The sequence below is a fragment of the Anomaloglossus baeobatrachus genome, chromosome 2, assembly GCF_048569485.1.
Source record: "Anomaloglossus baeobatrachus isolate aAnoBae1 chromosome 2, aAnoBae1.hap1, whole genome shotgun sequence".
NCBI lineage: Eukaryota > Metazoa > Chordata > Amphibia > Anura > Aromobatidae > Anomaloglossus > Anomaloglossus baeobatrachus.
Genome location: NC_134354.1, coordinates 24059855 through 24081582, shown reverse-complemented (window position 1 = coordinate 24081582; position 21728 = coordinate 24059855). Strand labels below are relative to the sequence as shown.

The window sequence follows — 21728 nt, the reverse complement described above, 5'->3', positions numbered from 1 at the left end:
GTATGATGTCATCAGCAAAAAGCGCTGTCTTTACTTCTGAACCCCTTATCTTGATTCCTTTAAAGCTATTTTGTCCCTGTAGTATTCTTGACAACGGCTCGATTGCCAGGTTGAATAAAAGAGGAGATAATGGGCAGCCCTGTCTTGTTCCCTTCATCAAAGGGAACACGTCTGATAGAAAGCCCGGAGTGTGTACCCTAGCTCCCGAGTTGGCATAAAGGTTTCTAATGTAAAGTCTCATCTTGCCTACAATCCCTATGGCCTCCATTACCCTGTCTAACCACCCCCAATTTACATTATCAAACGCTTTTTCTGCGTCAAGTGTAACTAGGGCAGGTCTAGCCCCTCCCTCAGTGAGACCCAGTCTAACCGCGTCTACCACTAGAATTGTCTTTCGGATATTGGTAACGGCATTTCTCCCCTTAATAAACCCCACCTGGTGATTCGTAATGATCCTAGGTAAGATCTCGGCCAGTCTATTAGCCATGATCTTGGACATAATTTTTAAATCCTGATTTATGAGCGATATAGGTCTATAACTAGAGGGATCATCCAGGTCCTTGGTTCCCTTGGGGAGTAATTTAATATATGCTATGTTGGAATTTTTGGGTATTTCCGCCCCTCCCAGGAAAGCATTAAAGACTGAGGTTAGATCCGGCGAGATCAGATCCTTCAGAGCCTTATAGAATTCACTATTGAAACCGTCAGGTCCCGGTGCCTTGTTGGTGTTAAGCTCCCCAATTGTTCTCGTCACCTCCTCTACTGTGATATCTGCGTTTAAGGCACTCAAATCTTCCTCCGTCAAGCTAGGCATTTGGGCTTGTCTTAGCCACTCTGCCTCATCAGTCATGTCGTTATTCCCTGACCCATATAGTTTTCTATAGTAATCTCCCAACAGTTTATTAATGTCCTTAGGATCCGTAGTCACCTCTCCCCCCTTTGTTTTCAGTTTAGAGATCACTGTCATCTTTCTGCTGCCCCTTGCCAGATTGGCCAACATCCTTCCCGCCTTGTTGCCAAACCTATGTAAGTCAACCTCCTTGTGCGACCAGAATAGTTGTTCCTTTTTTTTGGCCCATTCGTCAAATCCCTCTTTTGCCTCCAACCATCTGCCTTTTGTCATGGGAGATCTATTTGTCACATAATTTGTATATGCTACCCGTACTGCTTCACTATGGAAATTATAATTCTCATTGGTTTTCCGTTTGATCATGGCTGCGTACCCCACCAGACGGCCCCTTAGGACCGCTTTTGCCGTTTCCCAAAATATCACTGGGGACTCTCTATGTTCCTTATTGTCCTCTGCGAATTCTCCCCACCACTCCTGTAGCACCTTATGGAAATTATCTTGCCTGAGAAGGAACGATGGGAATCTCCATATGATATCTGTACCTCTCCTGAATTTCTCTCTAATGCCCAATCTCACCGGACTATGATCAGAGATCACCATATTCTCTATCACACAATCTTGCGTTCCACTCAGTAAGTCTTGCGAGATCCAGAACTGATCAATACGTGACCAGCTATCATGAGGGTGAGAGAAGTGTGTATACTCTCTGTCATGTGGGTGAGTTAGTCTCCAGATGTCTTTCAGTCCTACGTCTTCTAATGTTACATCCCTATTGTCTAAACTCCTGCCCACATTAGCTGTCCCCTCCTCGCCCCTCCTCCTATCTTCAGCTGAGTCTGGGACAGTGTTAAAATCGCCTCCCACTATAATGTTAGCCTCCCCATCTGCTAATATGGTGGCCTTTATGTCATCATGAAATGTGATTTGTTGTGAATTTGGGCCATAGACATTATAAATACTGAGTTTACCCGCTGGACTAACGATTGTTAAGTGCTGCCACCTTCCATGGTCGTCTGCCTCATGTGCCACTACCTCATGACTGAATTGTTTATTTATTAGAATCATAGTGCCCGCTTTTCTACCTTGTGCCGCTGCCCCGTAAACGGTGCCCACCCAATGTTTCTTCATGCGGAAAAAGTCTTCCCCCCCCAAGTGGGTTTCCTGTAATAAGGCAATGTCTGTCTTTAGTCTTTTCAGATGTCTCAATATCATTGCTCGTTTGTTAGGTGATCTCAGCCCTTTAACATTCCACGTAGTTATCTGTATCATGTTTACCTGGGTATTCTGCTTTTACTACTCCCTCCCCTATGGGCCCCTGCATCAAGGAAGACGAGATGTTCGACACTAGAATCACAGTTGGTACCACAAAATCGACACTCCCTTTCCCCACCTTGCAAATATAACAAATACAACAAAAAGCATGTAACTGTAAAACATAATTTCCCTTCCGAGAAATCCACGGCGCTTCCCGCCACGTTGGTGAGCTCCCCTATTCCTAGCCAAAATATGTAGCTCCCTAATCACCCCCCAAAAAATATATGTTCTATCCCCGGACTAACTTGAATAAGCCTTTGAAAATTATGCAAAAATTAGCACAGTATGTCAAAACCTCAGCAAGATTCTCCAGTCCTACTTATCTCTGACTCCAGGTAGCCATCAGTCCGCCCAGAACAGGCCCACTTCATTTGAATTTGGATGATGTTCCTGGACAAAGGAGAAAAAGAAAAAAAGAAAAAAAAGACCAAGGGGAGAGAAGATGGAGAAAGAAAAGTGACCAATGACCTATTGACAGCAAAACGTAACGGTGACCACTCTCTGCTTATTCTTCTTGACCTTTCTGCTGCCTTTGACACTGTTGACCACCATCTCCTTCTCTCTATGCTCCACTCTATCGGCCTAAAGGACACTGTTCTTTCCTGGTTCTCTTCCTATCTTTCTGGCCGCTCATTCAGTGTATCATTTGCTGGCTCCACATCTTCTCCTCTTCCTCTCACTGTTGGGGTCCCTCAAGGCTCAGTCCTTGGCCCTCTTCTTTTCTCCCTCTACACTGCCCCAATTGGTCAGACCATCAGCAGATTTGGCTTTCAGTACCATCTTTATGCTGATGACACACAGCTATACACCTCCTCCCCTGAGCTCACCCCCGCTGTACTACAGAACACCAGTGACTGCCTGACTGCAGTTTGCAATGTCATGTCTGCTCTCTATCTGAAACTTAACCTTTCCAAAACTGAACTTCTTCTTTTCCCTCCATCTTCCAACTTTCCTCAACCTGACATCTCCCTCTCTGTGTGTGGCACAACGATAAGTCCTAGGCCACAAGCCCGCTGCCTGGGGGTTATACTTGACACTGATCTTTCCTTCACCTCCCACATACAATCTCTTGCCCGCACCTGCCGCTTGCACCTCAAGAACATCTCTAGAATCCGCCCCTTTCTCACAATGGAAACGACAAAAACCCTCACCGTGGCCCTGATCCACTCTCGCTTGGACTACTGTAACTCTCTATTAATTGGTCTCCCCCTAACTAGACTCTCTCCTCTACAGTCAATCCTTAATGCAGCAGCCCGGGTCACCTATCTGGCTAACCGCTACTCGGATGCCTCTGCTCTGTGCCAGTCATTGCACTGGCTGCCCATATATCATAGGATCCAATTCAAACTGCTTGTTCTCACCCACAAAGCTCTCCACAGTGCAGCACCCCCCTACATCTCCACCCTCCTCTCTGTCTATCAGTCCACCCGTTCTCTACGCTCTGCAAGCGACTTTCGACTAACATCCACACTAATTCGAACCTCCCACTCCCGGATCCAAGACTTCTTCCGAGCTGCACCAACCCTCTGGAACGCTCTACCCCAAGAAGTTAGGACAAATCACAACTTACTCAGCTTCAGACGCACCCTAAAGACGCATCTTTTTAGGGCGGCCTATCACACTCCCTAATCAGATTCGATTCACATAGTCCCTCTACAACCTCTCACAACATAGCTCCACATCAAACTCCATGGCACCCAAAGGCATCTCAAGGCTCGGGCCCACTGGTCCAGGAAACCATTATCCAGCCCCATTTCCGTGAGATGGTTGGATTGTCATTGTAAATAAGCACTTGAACCTTGCCTCTCCCCCCATCTCATTGTAGATTGTAAGCTCTCACGAGCAGGGTTGTATTTTTTTTTTCCCCTCTAAATATTGTATTTCTATAACTGTTACTTGTTTGTATATGATCCTCCTGAATTGTAAAGCGCTACGGAATATGTTGGCGCTATAGAAATAAAGATTATTATTATTATTATTATTAAAGGAGAAGAACAAAAAAAAAAAAAAAAAAAAGAGAGGGGGGGGGGGAAGAGGACCCAGACTTTGGGATGTTTTCCTCTCTTTTCTCCCTTCCCCCTCCTCCTCTCACCTCCCCAACCCTCTCTCCGTAATGCATCCTCCTCAACGCCTCTCCCTGTTTGGGAAGAGAAAAAAAAAAAAAACAGGCAAAAAAAGGAAAAACAATGAGCGAGTTCCAGTTCAGGTATCATGGTTTCTCTCCAAGGGTTGGTTCCTGTGTTCCAGGCGAGAATTATGCTGTCGACCCGGGCTTGGCCTCCTTTCCTCCCTGGTCTCGACTTGCTTTTGTCCCCCAAGATGTCCCACATCTCTTCCTGAGCTTGTGGGGGATCCTCTTCTATTATTCCCTTCTCCACTAGCTCCTTTTTCTTGCCTTTCTGACCTAGTCTTGTTGAGCTCTGCCATGAGAATGTTTTCTGCTTCTTTGTAGTCCTTGTAGTATACAAACGAGCCATTGGGGTTTCTAACTTTCAGTGTAGCAGGGTATAATAGCTGGCACTTTACTTTTTTGTTGTACAGAAATGAGCAAATTTTGGTAAATTCTTTTCTCCTTCTGGATACTTCCGCTGAATAATCCCCAAAAATTAGCAGTCTGTTGCCTTGATATTGTAGTGGACGCTTTCGTTCTCTAAAGGCCCTCAATATTTCCTCCTTATGCTTATAATCAAGGTACTTGACAATCACCTGCCTGGCTCTTATCGGGGTATTCTTGTTTGAGTTTTGGCCCTCTCCCTTATTAGCCTCCTGGTGTCTCAGTGGACCCACTCTGTGGGCTCTTTCAACTCTGAATTTCGCCTTTATGCCCAGGGCCTGCGGTAGCTCCAACTCGCATATATTATCCAACTGTCCAATCGACACAGACTCTGGCAACCCGACTATACGTAGGTTGTTTCGTCTCGATCTGTTTTCCAAATCGTCCGCTTTATCCTTCAAGTATTCATTAGATTTTGCTAGAGCTGCTATTTGTGCTTGCATAGCCAGTATTGTCTCCTCGGAGTCAGATATTCTCTGCTCTGATTCTGCCAGTCTAGATGCATGGGCATTTATCTGTTTTTGCATATTAGCTAATGATGTTTGTATGGCTGCCTCAATAGCCACTTTAATCTCTTTTGACAAGTGTGATGTCACTTCTTCAGCCAGTTTTTTATAGTCCACATTAAGCTTTTGTGTGTACTTGTCTTGGCCTGCAGGTGGTGCTGTTTTCTTAGTTCTCTTTGTCTGGACTGGGCCACCACCTCCATCCCCCAATAGCTTGCAGGCTTGTGATGTTGGTGTAGTAGGCTGCTTTTTGTTTCCTTTGGAAGGGGTATTATTAATTCTTGCATTTGACTTCCTGTGAGTCTGAGTGGGATTAATCTCCCTGTACTGTTTGTCAGTTTCATCCTCCAACACTGCTGTGTCTCTGAGCTGCCCTGCTTTGCCTGCATCTTCTCTCCCCTCTGCCTCCATATCCCCTTCATCCTCCCATTGGGATCCACCGTCATCAGTCCCCTGCATCCACCTCTCTTCTGCTGTGTCCTCCTGTGACTCCTCGCTCATATCTTCCTTATCTCCTGTCTCCTGGCTCATATCTCCCTTAACTCTCCCCTTCCAGCTCTGTGTTTGCTTTTCTGTGTCTCTCACCATGCGTTCAGGCTCCTCCCCCATCAGGCTCGGCGCCATTATCTTATCTTCTCCTCTGTCCATATCAAAGCTTCTCCAGGCTGATTCACCGCTCCCAGAGCTTCTCAGGAGGTACCGTTCCATAGCTGTCTGCTTTAGGTAACCTCCTGTGCTGCTCTCTGTTTGGTGGCTCGTCCGGGGGGGTCTGTTTTTAGTCGGTTTCTGTGAGGGGTGGCAGGAGCTCTCCTCTAAGCTGCCACCTCAGCCAGGACAGGAACAGGAAGTAAAATTCCCTTCTTTTTAAAACTGAGCGACGAGTACACGACTCGCGATTTATGAGCGATACTGCGTCGCTCGGAGATGTCACACGAGAGGACGTCGTGAACGATGCCGGATGTGCGTCACGAAAACCGTGACCCCGACGATGCATCACACGATAGTCTCGTGTAAAGCCCGCATAAGTAACATGTATTTGTTAAGTGTAAAGCAAATATCTGGTTTTCTAGATATTTTAAAAATATTAATCTGAACACTGCGATGTGCATTTGTATTCAACCCCCCCCCCACCACCTTAATGAATACTTTTGTAGGACCACATTTATCTGTAATTAGACGTCTGTGATTTTTCCCGTCTTGTCACAGATTCTCAATGGAATTTGGATGTGGACTGTGACTGGGCCCGTTCACACACAGGAATATGCTCTGATGTATACCATCCTTTGTAGCTCTGGTAGAATGTTTAGGCTATTTGCCCACGGGACAACGTACCCGCAGATTTTGCTGCGGAAAAATCTGGATTTTCTAGATAAATCTGTAGGTTTTTGCAAGTACAGACACTCCCCATGTTGTTCTATGGGATTTGGGGAGTGCTGTATGTCCCACAGCCGCACGTAACTGCATGTCAATTATTCATGCGGAAATATCTGCGGAATTATCGCTCCTCCACTATGGAGATACCGCGCGGGAATTCCGCTCAAAATCGGCACTGTTTCCGCAGGTTTACCGCAACAACTTCGCAGATATACCACAGCAATGGATAGCTGTGGATTCCGGGGAGCAGCTGCAGTACACCTGCAGACAAACCTGCAGAAAAGTCTGCGGGTATGTTGTCTCCTTGGCACATATCTTTGGGGTCGTTGTTCTGCTGGAAGGTGAACCTACACCCCAGTCTCAAGTCTTTTTTTGCGCCTCTAACCGGTTTTACTCCAGAATTGTCATGTAGTTCACTCCATCCATCTTCCTTTCAACTCTGACCAGCTTCCTTGCCCCTGCTGAAGAAATGCCACCCATAGCAGGATGCTGCCACCACCATGTATGACCGTGGGGATGGTGTTTTAAGGGTGATGTGCAGTTTTCTCCACAGTGTTTTTTTGCCTTTTAGCCCAAAAAGTTCTACTTTGGTCTCATCTGCTTCCTATCTACCCCACATGGCGTTTTACAAATTGAAAATGGAACTTCATATTGCTTGCGTTTATCGCTTCACTGTGATTTTCCGTTTTTTTTTTGGTTTTTGTTTTTTTTTTCTCCCGTTCTTTGAAGAGCTCTAATAATAATTTATTTAATTATTTATATATAATATATATATAAATATATAAATATATATATATATATATATATATATATATATATATATATATATATATATATATATATATATATATATATATATATATATATATATATATATATATATATATATATATATATATATATATATATATATCTCTTTACACACACACACTATATACACACAATCCAGATTGGAGGATCACACACATAATGATGGGGGCCATATATACAAGGTACCCAGAAAGGAGGATATGAGGACAGAATTTGGGGATATTATTACCTCAGCAACACTGTCAGCAGTAAAATAACAGTGTGTCATGACCACATTCTTTTACTTTAATTTTACTATTTTCTATCTTTTCCTCCTCTAAAACAAGGGTGCGTCTTCTAGTCCGGTGCGTCTTATAGTCCGAAAAATACGGTGTATGTATGTATGTATGTATGTATGTATGTATGTATGTATGTATGTGTATATATATATATATATATATATATATATATATATATATATATGACTGTGTATATGATCCAACCCCATCCAGGTGTACAGTAATGCCTTTATATATTATTTATTGCCTTACTTTTACTGTTGTGCTGCTCACCATGCTTCAGTTTGGTCCTGGCATTACAAACAAAGTCTCACATATCTGAAGGACCTGCAGTGATGTAATGAAGAGGCGGGGCACTGTGCTGTTCTGTGCTGCTCTGGCCACCCCTCTGCATTACATCACTGTAGGTCCTTGTCAGCTACGGGAGACTTTGTTTCTAGTGTAAAGGCAGGACGCCCCGCCCGCCACTGTCCCCGCCGCCGTTGCACCCACCTTTTTCAGCCGCTGCTGCCCCCAAATCTGCCCCCATTGTTCCCGATCGGCTGCCGCCGCCTCCTTCATCGGCTGCCCCTTCTCCATCGCTACTACACCACCTCCCCCTCCATGTGCTGCAAGCCACCCTCCCCCCACATGTGCTGCAAGCAACCCTCCCCCCGGGGCCCCCCCCTCCTCCATGTACCATCTCTCTCTCCCATCAGACTCTGCCCCCCTCCCCGATCTGCTGCCTGCTCTCTCCCATCCTCTTCATCTACCGCCAGCCCCGCCGCTGTCTCCGATCGCCCCGCCGCGGCTCCGATCGCCACCGCCAGCCACGCTCGCCACTGTCCCCGCCAGCCACGCTCGCCACTGTCCCCGCCAGCCACGCTCGCCACTGTCCCCGCCGCCACGCTCGCCACTGTCCCCGCCGCCACGCTCGCCACTGTCCCCGCCGCCACGCTCGCCACTGTCCCCGCCGCCGTCGCACCCACCTTTTTCAGCCGAATCGGCCCCCACTGTTCCCAATCGGCCAGAGCCTTCTTCACCGGCTGCCCCTTCTCCATCGCCACTACACCTCCTCCCCCCACATGTGCTGCAAGCCACCCTCCCCCCTCCATGTTCTGGGGCCCCCCCTCCCCCGGGGCCCTTCCTCCTCCATGTGCCATCTCTCTCTCCCATCAGACTCTGCCCCCCTCCCCGATCTGCTGCCTGCTCTCTCCCATCCTCTTCATCTACTGCCCCCTCTCACACTCCTCAATCTGTTGCCTCCTTCATCTGCTGCCTCTTCTGTCTGCTGTGATCCTGCTGCCTAGATCCATCCTGTAAGGTAGGTATCCCCATCTCACCTCCCGCTCCTCCATCCGCTGCGCCATTTCCCATCATCCATCCGCTGCGCCCTTTCCCATCCGCTGCGCCCTTTCCCATCTGCCGCCCCGTCCTCTCGCATCGCATTATCCAGCGCAGTTGCTCGCTTCCAGACTGGAGTGGATGATGCGATGCGAGATTCATGCATTGCTCTCACGTTTGGCACTGGTCTTAGTGGCAGGCGCTCATATATATTTTTTTTTTTTAATTATTATTATTTTTTATTTTGCCAAACTAATTTTTTTTTCTATGGGGGGGGGGGTCTAGTTTCCAAAATGGGATCACATGTGGGGGAGCTCCATTGTTTAGGTACCTCAGGGGGTCTCCAAATGCAACATGGCGTCTGCTAATAATTCCAATCAATTTTACTGTGAAATGGCGCTCCTTCTCTTCTGAGCCCCGCCGTACGCCCAAACAATTGATTTCCACCACATATGAGGTACCTGTGTACTCAAGAGAAATTGCACAATACATTTTATGGTGCATTTTTTTCCTGATGCCCTTGTGAAAAAAAAGCTACCTGTTTGGAAAAACAATTTTGTGGTTAAAAAAAAGAATAAAATATTTTCACGGCTGAACATTACAAACGTTTGTGAAGCCTCCAGGGGTTCAAAGTGCTCACTAAACAGCTAGATAAATTCCATGAGGGGTCTAGTTTCCAAAATGGGGTCAATTGTGGGGGAGCTCCATTGTTTAGGCACTTCAGGGGGGTCTCCAAACGCAACATGGCGTCCGCTAATAATTCCAACCAATTTTGCTGTGAAATGGCGCTCCTTGCCTTCCGAGCCCTGCCGTGTGCCCAAACATTTGATTTCCACCACATATGAGGTATCTGCGTACTCAGGAGAAAATGCACGATACATTTTATGATGCATTTTTCCTGATACCCTTGTGAAAATACTAATTTTTATGGCTAAAGTAACATTTTTGTGTTTAAAAAAGTAAAATTTTCATTTTTTCTTCTACATTGCTTTGGTTGCTGTGAAGCTCCTAAAGGGTTAATAAACTTCTTGGATGTGGTTTTGAGCAGAGTGAGGGGTGCAGATTTTAGAATGGGGTCACTTTTGGGTATTTTCTGTCGCCTAGGTTTCTCAAATCACTCCAAATGTGATGTACCTAAAAAAAATTTTTTTTTGTAAATTTTGTTGGAAAAATGAGAAATTGCTGATGAACTTTGAACCCTTCTAACTTCCTAACGGAAATTTTTTTTTTTTTTTTTCAAAAATTGCGCTGGTGTAAAGCAGACAAGTGGAAAATGTTATTTAGTAACTATTTTGTGTGACATATCTCTCAGATTTATGGGCATAAAATTTCAAATTTTGAAAATTGCGAAATTTTCGCCAAATTTCCGAAATTTTCACAAACGCAAAACATATCGGCCTAAATTTACCACTGACATGAAGTACAATATGTCACGAAAAAACAATGTCAGAATCGCCAGGATCCGTTGAAGTGTTCCAGAGTTATAACCTGTCAAAGCGACACTGGTCAAAATTGCAAAAAATGGCCGGGTCTTTAAGGTGAAAACAGGCTGGGGGCTGAAGGGGTTAAAACATAGTTTTGCGTTTTTGTTGCCATTTTCCAAGATCCATAGCGTTCGTATTTTCCGGGACCTGGAGCCGTGTTATTGCTTATTTTTTGCGTCTTGAGCTTACGTTTTAAGGCTATGTTCACACACTGGGTTTTTTACCCACGTTTTTGGTCCGTTTTTGCTGCAGAAATTTAAGAAATTCTTGTAACCTTTCTGCAGACATTCCCCAGCAAAACCTATGGAAAAAAAAATTAGCTGTGCGCACGCTGCGTTTTTTTCTTAAGAAAAAGAATGAGCATGTCACTACTTTTCTGCAGCTAACTGCGTTATTTCACTCCATTGACTGTAATGTAATCATGAAATGGCGCAGGAATAACGCAGGTAGCAAGTGATGTGCGTTATTCCTGTGTAAGGCTATGTGCGCACTGAAAAATGGAATTTTCTCAAGAAAATTCCGCAGGCACTGAAAGATTACTGCACCCGCGGTAAAAAACCGCGACAAACCGCATGCGGTGTTACCGCGGTATTGTTCGCGGTATTGCCGCGGTTTTGCCACGTGCGGTTTGGTACATGTGTTTTATTGCATTCAACGCAATAAAGCACATTGAAAAAAAAAATAAATAAATAAAAATCATTTCTTTCTGAGATAGATAGTAGATAGAGGGATAGATAGAGGGATGGATGGATGGATGGATGGATGGATGGATGGATAGATAGATAGAGGACAGATCGCTGCATTTCTCACGGTCGGTAGTGAGTTCACATTACCGGCCGTGGGAAATGCCCTGTGGTTACCTCTGTTGTCTCGCTGCGAGGCTGCATTCATTCAGCGCTGTGTCAGTCGCGGCTGGATGTAAGCAGCGCCGGAGCTGTGGATTACGCCGGAGCTTTGTTTCGGGAGGGGTTAATAAACGGGTGAACAAGGCTTTTTTTTGTTTTTATTTAAAATAAAGGATTTTTCGTTGTGTGTGTTTTTTCACTTTACTTACGGGTTGATCATGTCAGCTGTCTCATAGACGCTGCCATGATCAAGCCTGGAGTTAATGGCAGCGATCCGCCGCCATTAACTCCTTATTACCTGGATCGCCACTGTATCACGGCATCTAGAAGAGCTGGGGACACTCCGGTAGTGCCGCATAATGCATGCGACAGTCCCGGGGCAGATGCGGCAGATATTCTCTGCTGCGGGAGGGGGAGTGAGGCGGGGGACATCAACCCTGCCCCTCGCCCTCCCCAGCCTGAGAATACCGGGCTGCCGCTGTGTGCTTACCTCGGCTGGACGGTAAATATACAGCGGAGCCCACGTGTTGTGTTGTTGTTTTTTTTTTTTTTTTTTTTCTTTCTATATTTCCGTTTGCTTTCTATGTGTATTCTATAGGTCTGTGTGTGTGTGTGTGTGTGTGTGTGTGTGTGTGTTTACCCTCTGCTCCGCTTCCTCTTCCTGTAATGACATCACTTCCCTGCAAACCGCAGGCAGCGATGTACATTACCGAAGGTAAACCGCGGAATACCGCAGGGAGTAACGCAGGAAAACGCAGTGAACCGCACAGAATTTGCTGCCTGCGTTATTCCCTGCAGGATTTCACGATTACATTGCAGTCAATGGAGTGAAATCCCGCAGCGACGTGCGGAAAAGAATTGACATGCAATTGTTTTTGCTGCGGGAATCCCACAGCAAAACATGCAGCTGTCAAAATCCGCCCAGTGCGCACAGGATTTTTTTTTCCCCATAGGTTTTGCTGGTGATTCACTACAGAGATGTTATGAACATTTTCTGCAGCGAAACATGCAGCAAAATCCGGTAAGTGCGCACAGGGCCTTATTCCTGTGTTACTCCTGTGTTACTCCTGTGTTATTTCGCGTTTTCGGGACATAGTGTACATCCCTGCAAAACGCAGGGCAGGGAAGTGATGTCACTAGGACAGGAAGAGGAGGAAGAAGAGGAGAAAAAGCGTGTGCTCCGCTGTTTTTTTTTTTTTTTTACCTTCCAGCCAGGTAAACACAGCGGCGGCCCGGTATTCTCAGGCTGGGGAGGGCGAGGGACAGGGTTAATGCCCCCCTCCCCTCCCCCACCTCCCCCAACCGAGAATATCAGCCGCAGCTGCCCCGGGACTGTCTCATCCATTATGCGACAGTCCCGGAGTGTCCCTGGCTCTTCCAGATGCCATGATGCGGTGGCCATCCAGGTAATAAGGAGTTAACGGCAACTAATAGCTGCCGCTAAGTCCAAGATTAGTAATGGCAGTGTCTATGACACGCCGTCACTAATCTGTAAGTGAAAGTAAAGAAACACTCAAACACCAAAAAATCCTTTATTTTGAATAAAAGACAAAAATACCCTCTTTTTCCACTGTATAAAACCACCCGAAACACAGCTCCGACGTAATCCACAGCGATGTCCCGCGGCGCTTCCAGCCTTGCTCCAGCCGCGTGTGACAGTTCTCCACGCAGCCTCGGTCAGGGAGCGAGTGCTGAATGCGGCTCCTGAGCGAGGCTGCGGGTAACTACAGGACATTTCTCACGGCCGGTAATGTGAACACACCACCGGCCGCGAGAAGTGCAGTGTGTGGGGGGGGGGGGAACATCATAAATAAAGCTGGAATATCTATCCCTCTATCTATGCTCTCTATTATCTATCTTTCTATTCCCCTAAATATCTATCATAGATCTATCTATCTATCATCTATCTATCATCTATCTATCATCTATCTATCATCTATCTATCATCTATCTATCATCTATCTATCATCTATCTATCATCTATCTATCATCTATCTATCATCTATCTATCTATCATCTATCTTTTTTTTTTTTTTTTCATTTTGAACGTGCTTTATTGCTGTAAAGACATTAAAAAACGCAGGGACCAACCTGAAAAATATGCACCGAAAACACACCATAAATGCACCAAAACGGGCCTGCGTTATTGGTGCGTTTTTTTTACCGCAGGTGTGCTAATCCTTCACTCAAGTAATTTCTTAAAATCATTTTTCTATTGTGAATATAGCCTTAATTACACCATTTTTGGGTAGATGCAATGTTTTGATCACCACCTCCTTGTATTGTATTTTTCAGACTATAAGACGCACTTTTTTCCCCCAAATGTTGGGGGCAAGTGGGGGGTGCATCTTATAGTCTGAATGTAGGGCTGCGAGGAATGAGGGTACTGCGGTGGTGCAGGTCATCGGCGACATGCGCTGCTGTAGCAGCGCCTGCCGTGACCACGTGGGCCCGCTTATTATATATGCACGCCCATCCTCCCGCCCATCATCTCTCAGCGCTGAAGCAGACACTGACAGGTTGGCGGGATGATGGGCGGGGGATGCGCACATAGTAAAGAGGCAGCCCGCGTGATCACCCCTGGCAACTACAGCCTGGAGTGATCATGTGCGGCTGTATTCACTGCCCCCCGCGTATCACCAGCGCAGGGGGGCAGTAAATAAGTACGGTAAACTCACCGGCAACTGATCCCTGCAGCATCGCGATGTCCTCCTGTCTGCCGGCCAGCTGATCTGTGTAGAGAGCGGTGAGCACAGCGATGACGTCATCCATGTACGCACCGCTAGTCTCCACACACATCGGCAGACAGAAGAACATCGCGATGCTGCAGGGAACGGCTCCACACAGGTCAGCGGCGGTGACAAGAGAGGAAGATGATCGATGCTGCAGGGAGTGAGGAAAAGGTTGTTTTGTTTTTTTTTCTGTGCCACAGGGTGCAGGGTATATAGCAGGATGGGGGGGTATATTATGAGCAGGATGGGGGTATATATCAGGATGAGGGACATATATACCAGAATGGGAATCGTATACAAGGCAGGAGGATCATTACCAAGATGGGGTACCTTTAGTAGAGAATTTGTTGACATTACCCCCATAAGTGTGTCATGACCACATTTTTTTGCTTAAAATTTTATTTTCCCATTTACCTCCTCTAAAAACCAGGGTGCGTCTTATAGTCTGAAAAATACGGTATATTTTATTGGAATATTGCGGTAACCAAAAACCTATTTTTTTTCCTCTTACTGATTCATTTAATTTATTTTGATCTTTCTGAATGCGGTGATGCCAAATGTTGTTTGTTTGTTTTTTTTTATTTTATTTTACTTTCAATGGGGCAAAAGAGGGGGGGGGGGGATTCGAACTTTTGTGGTTTTTGTTTTAATTTTTTTTCTGATTTTTAAACTTTTTTTTACACTTTATTATTTTTAGTAGTCTAATAGAGGACCTGAAGCTCACACACTCCAATCACTTTTACTGTTCAGAGCGATGCTTCAAACAGCAGAAGTGTTGATCTCCTGTGAACGCCAGTGATCAGCCGCCGTTCACAGGAACTACGTTATCAGATCACCCCTACTGTCATGACAACCCATCGACACCCCATGATAACGTCACTGGGCCTCCGATGGCAACTGAAAATGACACGCTCTCGTCCTGTACTCGTTAAATCACACTGTCCGAGATTGACAGCGGGATTTAACTGGTTAACAGGTCCGGGTAGATTGAAGACTCACCCTTGCCTGATTTAGAGCAGCCAACAAGTGCAAGGAAACATGCGGGATCGCCATTCGAGCCTGCATTAAAAGGACGGACATGCTGTATGGCCTAGCAGTACGTCATAGGTCATGAAAAGTTTAAAAAAAAAAAAAACAAAAAAAAACTTCTTGCCATTCTTTCTTAAAGGACAGATTTGTGCAGTATACAGCTAAGGCCACGTTCACAAGTTCAGTATTTTACATCAGTATTTGTAAGTCAAAACCAGGAGTGGAGCTGCAACAGCCGGCGCAGGATGCAGCACACAGAGAAGGGAGACACAGTGGTGACTCAAATGTATTTATTAAAACACGACTGGGATGGGGAGGATACAGGGAATTATCACAAGAAAAATTGATCAGTCTCTCCATATTACGCATGCAATAGACAGGGAGAACACTACTTTACTAAATAACATGTAACCCAAAATCAACTACTATGGGGGAAGTATGTATGTCAGGGCCACTGTCTATGGTCCCAACAATACTATGTCCTAAGTCTCTCTGTCTCGATAAGTCCCTAACTTGTGTTATTGATTACATTTGAGACACTACCATTACAGTCCCCACATTAAGTACCGCACGGCCGAGCCAGAAGCCACAGCCTGGCGCCTTCAATTCACCCAAGGATGGTTATCTTGACAAGCGAGGTCTGCGGCTCGGGGTCTTGACAGGTGATGTTGGGAGCTTGATCTCGCGGTCTGGACTCTGGGTCTTGATAGGCGGTGTCGGGGACTTGGTCTCACAGGATGGACTCTGGGTAACCTTCTGGCACACTACCTGAGCTGGACTGCTTAGGGCCATTGACTTTTTTCTGCAGTGGAGGCCTCCTTTCTAATCCCTGCATGAGTCTCTCAGCTCCTGCTTCTTCACGCCAGAACTCTCCTTCCGGTCACCTCCAGGGCCCTTATATCTTGTTTCTACGTCACTGCTCAATTCTGGGTAACCTCTAAATCCCAGTGGACAGAGGGACCTCTGCTGATGTCATGCCCATGTGACCAGATGGGGTGGGGCCTCCACCAACATAGCTGATACCTGGTAGTAACATTATTTTTCTAATTCCACGTGAGCATAGAGTTGATTATAATAGAACCGGGGATCTGTATGATTTATAGTGGACGGGAAGAAACCTCACCATGTCCATCAACAAAGCCAGCCATGCCCACTATCCAAGCTAACCCAGCTTTACTCTTCTCTACAACTTTATCCCTGACCTGTCTGATGTGTTTCTTGGTTTTCATGAGGATGTTTGATTCCTAATGTTCTCAAACAAACCTCCTTCATCGAAGAATAGCTGTAGTTATACTGAGAATACATTATACACGGAAGGACTCAATGTACTAATTAGGTGCCTTGTGGAGGCAATTGGTTACTCGGATACCCCTAAATAAAATCCTGACTACAGGCGGTGATTGCTAATGCATGTCACGATTTTCAGATGTTTATTTCTAAAATATTTAGAACACTATGTATAAGTTCTCTTAAACGTTACAAATATCTTCTCCTATTTTGTTTTGGTATATCATTAAAATCCCAATATAATACATTTTGTTTTTGAGTAGAATGTGGAAAAGTTGACAGGAATATGAATACTTATTCAAGGCACCGTAACAATGAACATACGTAAAAAAAAACAACTTTTTTTTCTTTTGTTTTATACTTTGCTTTTGTCTCATGTGCAAATGAGTTTTTCATTTCTCTGCAATAGTGCTATTTTACTAATCCCACCTACTGGAGATAGCTAAAATATATCTCCAGTAGGTGGGATTAGTAAGATAGTTTTGGGAGAGAACAAATTCGCATTGACTGTATTCTGATATGACTTGACTGTGTGCTCATATGTCGCTCACTATACAGGCTTAACTAGAAAATATGAAAAATCAATTTTGTTCTTGAAAAATTCTAATTATTTTTTTCAGATGAAGACCGGTTGAGAGGCCCACCAAGGACAACTTCTTATCTCCCTTTTATGAAGTGGAGTATTATCAGTCGCTGATTGGCAAAAAAAGGATCAGCAGTCCAAAGTCAGGATTACCAGAGTGCGGAAGTGGAAGGTGGTGGACAATGAAGTCACATACCCAACCTAGGAAGGTGCCATGCAGAGCGAGGACCGCCGCGCAGAGGGGGATGGATCTGCAGCACCACAACAGGCAGGAAGAGGCAGTGGCCAGAGGAAGAAGGCGGGCAGCTATTCCCCATAGCACCCACATGCGGCAAGTTCCCAGGCCAAGGGTTAGGTGTTCCCCAGTCTGGCACTTTTTTCAAGAAAGTGTGGATGATAAAAGAACAGTCATTTGCAACCTATGCCATACCAGGATCAGCAGGGGCCTGACCACTACCAGCCTGACCACGACCAGCATGCTCAGGCATATGTCAGCAAAGCACCCGACTAATTGGGCTGAACGCCTGGATCCACAATCAGTGTTTGCGGGTGACACCACTGCTTCTTTCCCTGTGCAACATGCTTGCCAATCCCCTGTCGAGGACGCAGGCATGGATGCTTTCTGCCCTTCACCTGTCGTTGCACATTCGCAACCACCATCAGGAACCATGTCTGATTCTTTGTCCCAGCACAGCATTCAGCTGTCCCTACCCCAGTCCTTGGAATGCAAACATAAATACCCAGCCACCCACCCACAGGCTCAAAAACTAAATGGGCACATTTCCAGACTGCTTGCACAGGAAATGTTGCCGTTTCGGCTTGTAGACACTGAGGCTTTCCGCAACCTCATGGCAGCAGCTGTCCCTCGGTACCTGGTCCCCAGCCGCCACTATTTTTCCCGGTGTGCTGTCCCCGCCTTACACCAGCACGTGTCCCATAACATCACCCGTGCCCTGACCAACGCAGTTACTGGGAAGGTCCATTTAACAACCGACACATGGACGAATGCTTGTGGCCAAGGACGCTACATTTCCCTGACAGCACACTGGGTGAACCTTGTGGAAGCCGGGACCGAGTCAGATCCTGGGCTGGTACACGTGCTACCGACACCGAGGATTGCGGGTCCTAGTTCCATCAGGGTTTCCTCCACCTTCTACACCAATTCCTGCATCCCCTCCTCCTCCTCATCCTCCATCTCCGAACTGTCATCTTGGAGCACGTCATCCATATCAAGCTGGAAGCACTGCAGCACTGCCTCGGTGAAGCAGCAACAGGCTCTGCTAAAACTAATTTGTTTAGGTGACAAACCGCACACTGCCGCAGAGTTGTGTAAAGCTATAAAAGATCAGACAGATCTGTGGCTCTCTCCGCTGAACCTACAACCAGGCATGGTTGTGTGTGATAATGACCGCAACCTGGTAGCTGCTCTGAAGCTTGGCAAGTTCACACACGTACCATGCCTTGCCCACGTGCTCAACTTGGTGGTTCAGCGGTTTCTGAAAACCTACCCAGATTTGCCTGAGCTACTTGTGAAGGTGCGCCATGTGTGCACCCATTTCCGCAAGTCGGCTACAGCTGCTGCCAGTCTGGCAGTGCTGCAACAGCGCTTTCAAGTGCCAGCTCACCGACTGGTGTGTGACGTGACCACACGCTGGAACTCCACATTACACATGTTGGCAAGGCTTTGTGAGCAGCAGAGGGCAGTAGTTGAATACCAACAACAACATGCCCGTCGGCATTCCGGTCAGCCTCCACACATAAGAGCCGAAGAGTGGGCATGGATGTCTGACATCTGTGAGGTTCTACAAAACTTTGCAGACTCCACCAAGATGGTGAGCGGTGATGACGCCATAATCAGCGTAACCATCCCACTTCTGTGTCTACTCAAACGCTCGCTGCTTACAATTAAAGAGGAAGCTTTGAATGTGGACCAAGTGAAGATAGAGGAAGAAAGTATAGAGGGTGATACTACTGATCCTAGCCTCATCTCATATTATCAGCATGGCTTAGGTGATAATGATGATGATGAGGAGGAGGAGGAGGAGGAACAGGAGATGGTTGCCTGTACTACAGAGGGTACTACCCACACCAACTTCATCCCATCTGTTCAGCGTGGATGGCCTGAAGAGGAGGAGGAAGAGGAGAAGATGGAGAGCCGTCTTCCTGTTGAGGACAATGAAGTCTTGCCTGTTGGGAGTCTGGCACACATGGCTGACTTTATGTCCCGCTGCCTTTCTAATGACGCTCGCGTTGTACGCATTTTGGCCAACACTGATTACTGGTTATTCACCCTTCTTGACCCACGCTACAAAGAGAACTTTCCATCTCTCCTTCCTGCGGCAGAGAGAGCTACTAAAATGGTGCAATACCAGAAGGCCTTAGTCGAGCAATTGCTGCAAAAATTTCCATCTGACAATGCTGATGGCAGAGGTCATACTTCCTTGGGCACCCAAGGAGGCAAGACAAAGCAGACACACACCAGGTCCACAAGAGGCCGGGGAATACTATCTAAGGTCTGGGACAATTTCATTAGACCCTCCCAGGGCCCAGGCCCTGATGTGCCGGTTAGTCTGACAAGGAGGGAAAAGTTTTGGAAGATGGTGAAAGAGTACCTAGCCGACTGTGGCAGCATCCTTCGTGATTCCTCTGTACCATACAACTATTGGGTATCAAAGTTGGATACGTGGCATGAACTGTCCCTTTACGCCTTGGAGGTGCTGGCCTGCCCTGCCGCTAGCGTTTTGTCAGAGCGGGTTTTTAGTGCTGTCGGGGGCATAATAACTGATAAGCACATCCGTATTTCAACTGAAAATGCTGACAGGCTGACTCTTATCAAAATGAACAAGACCTGGGTTGGACCAGACTTCTTAACCCCACCGGATGACTGCAGCGGAATGTAAAGCCAATTCACATGTTCCTTTTTTCCTGGTGTATTCCCATGCACTCTTTAATACCCAAAAAAAGTTACATAGTTCATGGTTTCTTGTTTTTATTATCCTCCTCTGCCACCATATCAACAGGATCATCAAGCGATCATCAATCTTAATTTTTCCAGGGTTTATGATGCCCTCCATTTTTTTTAGAATGTGTGTGAGGCCTGCCTCTATAATTCTCTTAAGTATATAAATGTATAATCCCCAGGGATAAATATTTTTCAGCCTTTGCACTTAGTGTATAGGTTTTACCAGTCTAGCTGGTCCTCAAAAATGGGGAAAAAAATGTTTTCTTAGGCCCTCCTCTGTGTCTTCCAGGGTGTATTGCAGTCTCTCCTAATTTTTGGCAGGCCTCACATTTGATCCATATGCTTTGAGTTTAGGAGTCCTATCTAACAAGTTTAACAAAATGTGTATTGTGCCCTCCTTTATGTCTAATACAATAATTACAGTGAGTGATGACCCAGCTATTAAGGGGTGGGGGTGGCTTTTTTTTTTTTCTTCCTGTAAAATCCATTTTATCTATGGTTTTGTGTATCTTATTCTCAGTCCATAAAAGTGGAGTAATAATCTAACCGCTTTTGTTTTCAGCAGCGACCTTGGAGTGACAGTTGCGGTCAGGCATGTTCCCAATGCTGTTCCCATTTCATTTTAGTGCTTTTCCTGCATCCCCAGTCCTCCTGTTAGGCTATGTGCGCACATGTGCGTTTTGCATGCCTTAACGCTGCGTATTGCACTGGAGCGTAAACGCCTGCGTCCCCAGCACAATCTCTGAAGATTGTGCATAATCCATCCGCACGTTGCGTTTGAGAGTGCAGCGATTTGCAAGCTGAAATTTTGATCCAAATCGCTGCGCTCAAAAAAAGCAACATGTCACTTTTCTTGCGCTTTGGATGCAGCCCCCACTCTGTCTATGGGAGAGGCAGCATCCCGAGCACATGAAATCTGCATCTATTCTGCATTCACACTGCACCCATGACGCAGTGTTTCTGCAGCGATGTGAAGCGCACATTCGCTGCCAAATCACCGCACAATTTTCTGCAGTGACACGACGCAACGTGCGCACATAGCCTAAGGGTCTTCTCAAAAAATTCTTGAGTTGCCCATTGATTTCCATTATACTCAGTACTTGAGTTGACCCTCTCTGAGCGTCCAACCTGCTCCATTCCAGTACCGAACACTTTAAAGAATTTTTCCATTTTCTGATTGTGGAAATTTTTTTTTTTTAAAGAAATCTCATCTTTCTATGCATGAGAGAACTCGTAGAAATGAAAATCTATTTTCATACTCGGAATGTAGGAAATGTTTTAGTCAAACATAAAGTCTTGTGGCGCATCGGAAAACTCACGCAGCAGAGAGGCCAGTTTCATGCCCTGAATGTGGGAAATGTTTTTATAAGAAACTAGATTGTTGGACATCAGAGGATTCACACAGGGGAGAAGCCATCTTCATGCCTGAAAATTGGGAAATCTTTTAATAGAAAAGCATATCTTGTTCGCCATCAGAGAATTCACAAAGAGAAGCCATTTTCTTGTTCCGAATGTAGAAGGAGTTATAATAACAAATCAAGTCTTAGGAGACAATCGGGGGGGGGGGGGGGGGAAATGAGCGTTTTTTTTTCTGCGCTGCCTCAATGGACAAAAAGGACTCTGAATGGATTCAGTTGAAAATTGTGTACTCGTTTCAGGGCAATCTAGCCCCTTCCTCAGGACTAAACCATAGTATACAGCATGCAGTCACCATTGCTATATATTGCTTTGAAGTGAGTAGACTAATAAAGCATTTTCAACTGAATCCATTAGGAGGTTTTTTTCGTCCATTGAGGC

The 21728-nt window shown here is 45.9% G+C and overlaps 1 protein-coding gene across 2 annotated transcripts in view; it reads left to right on the top strand.

The window, feature by feature from the left end:
- The window catches only part of LOC142290869 (zinc finger BED domain-containing protein 6-like), a 49566-nt gene extending 28051 nt beyond the window's left edge, over positions 1–21515 (top strand). For both annotated transcript variants that reach the window (XM_075334927.1, XM_075334926.1), the window contains one exon: positions 17007–21515. In XM_075334927.1, coding sequence (XP_075191042.1) covers positions 17152–19869 — 2718 coding nt within the window. In that variant the 5' untranslated portion in view covers positions 17007–17151 and the 3' untranslated portion in view covers positions 19870–21515. The remainder of the gene's footprint in view (positions 1–17006) is intronic.
- The last annotated feature ends 213 nt before the right edge of the window (positions 21516–21728 follow it).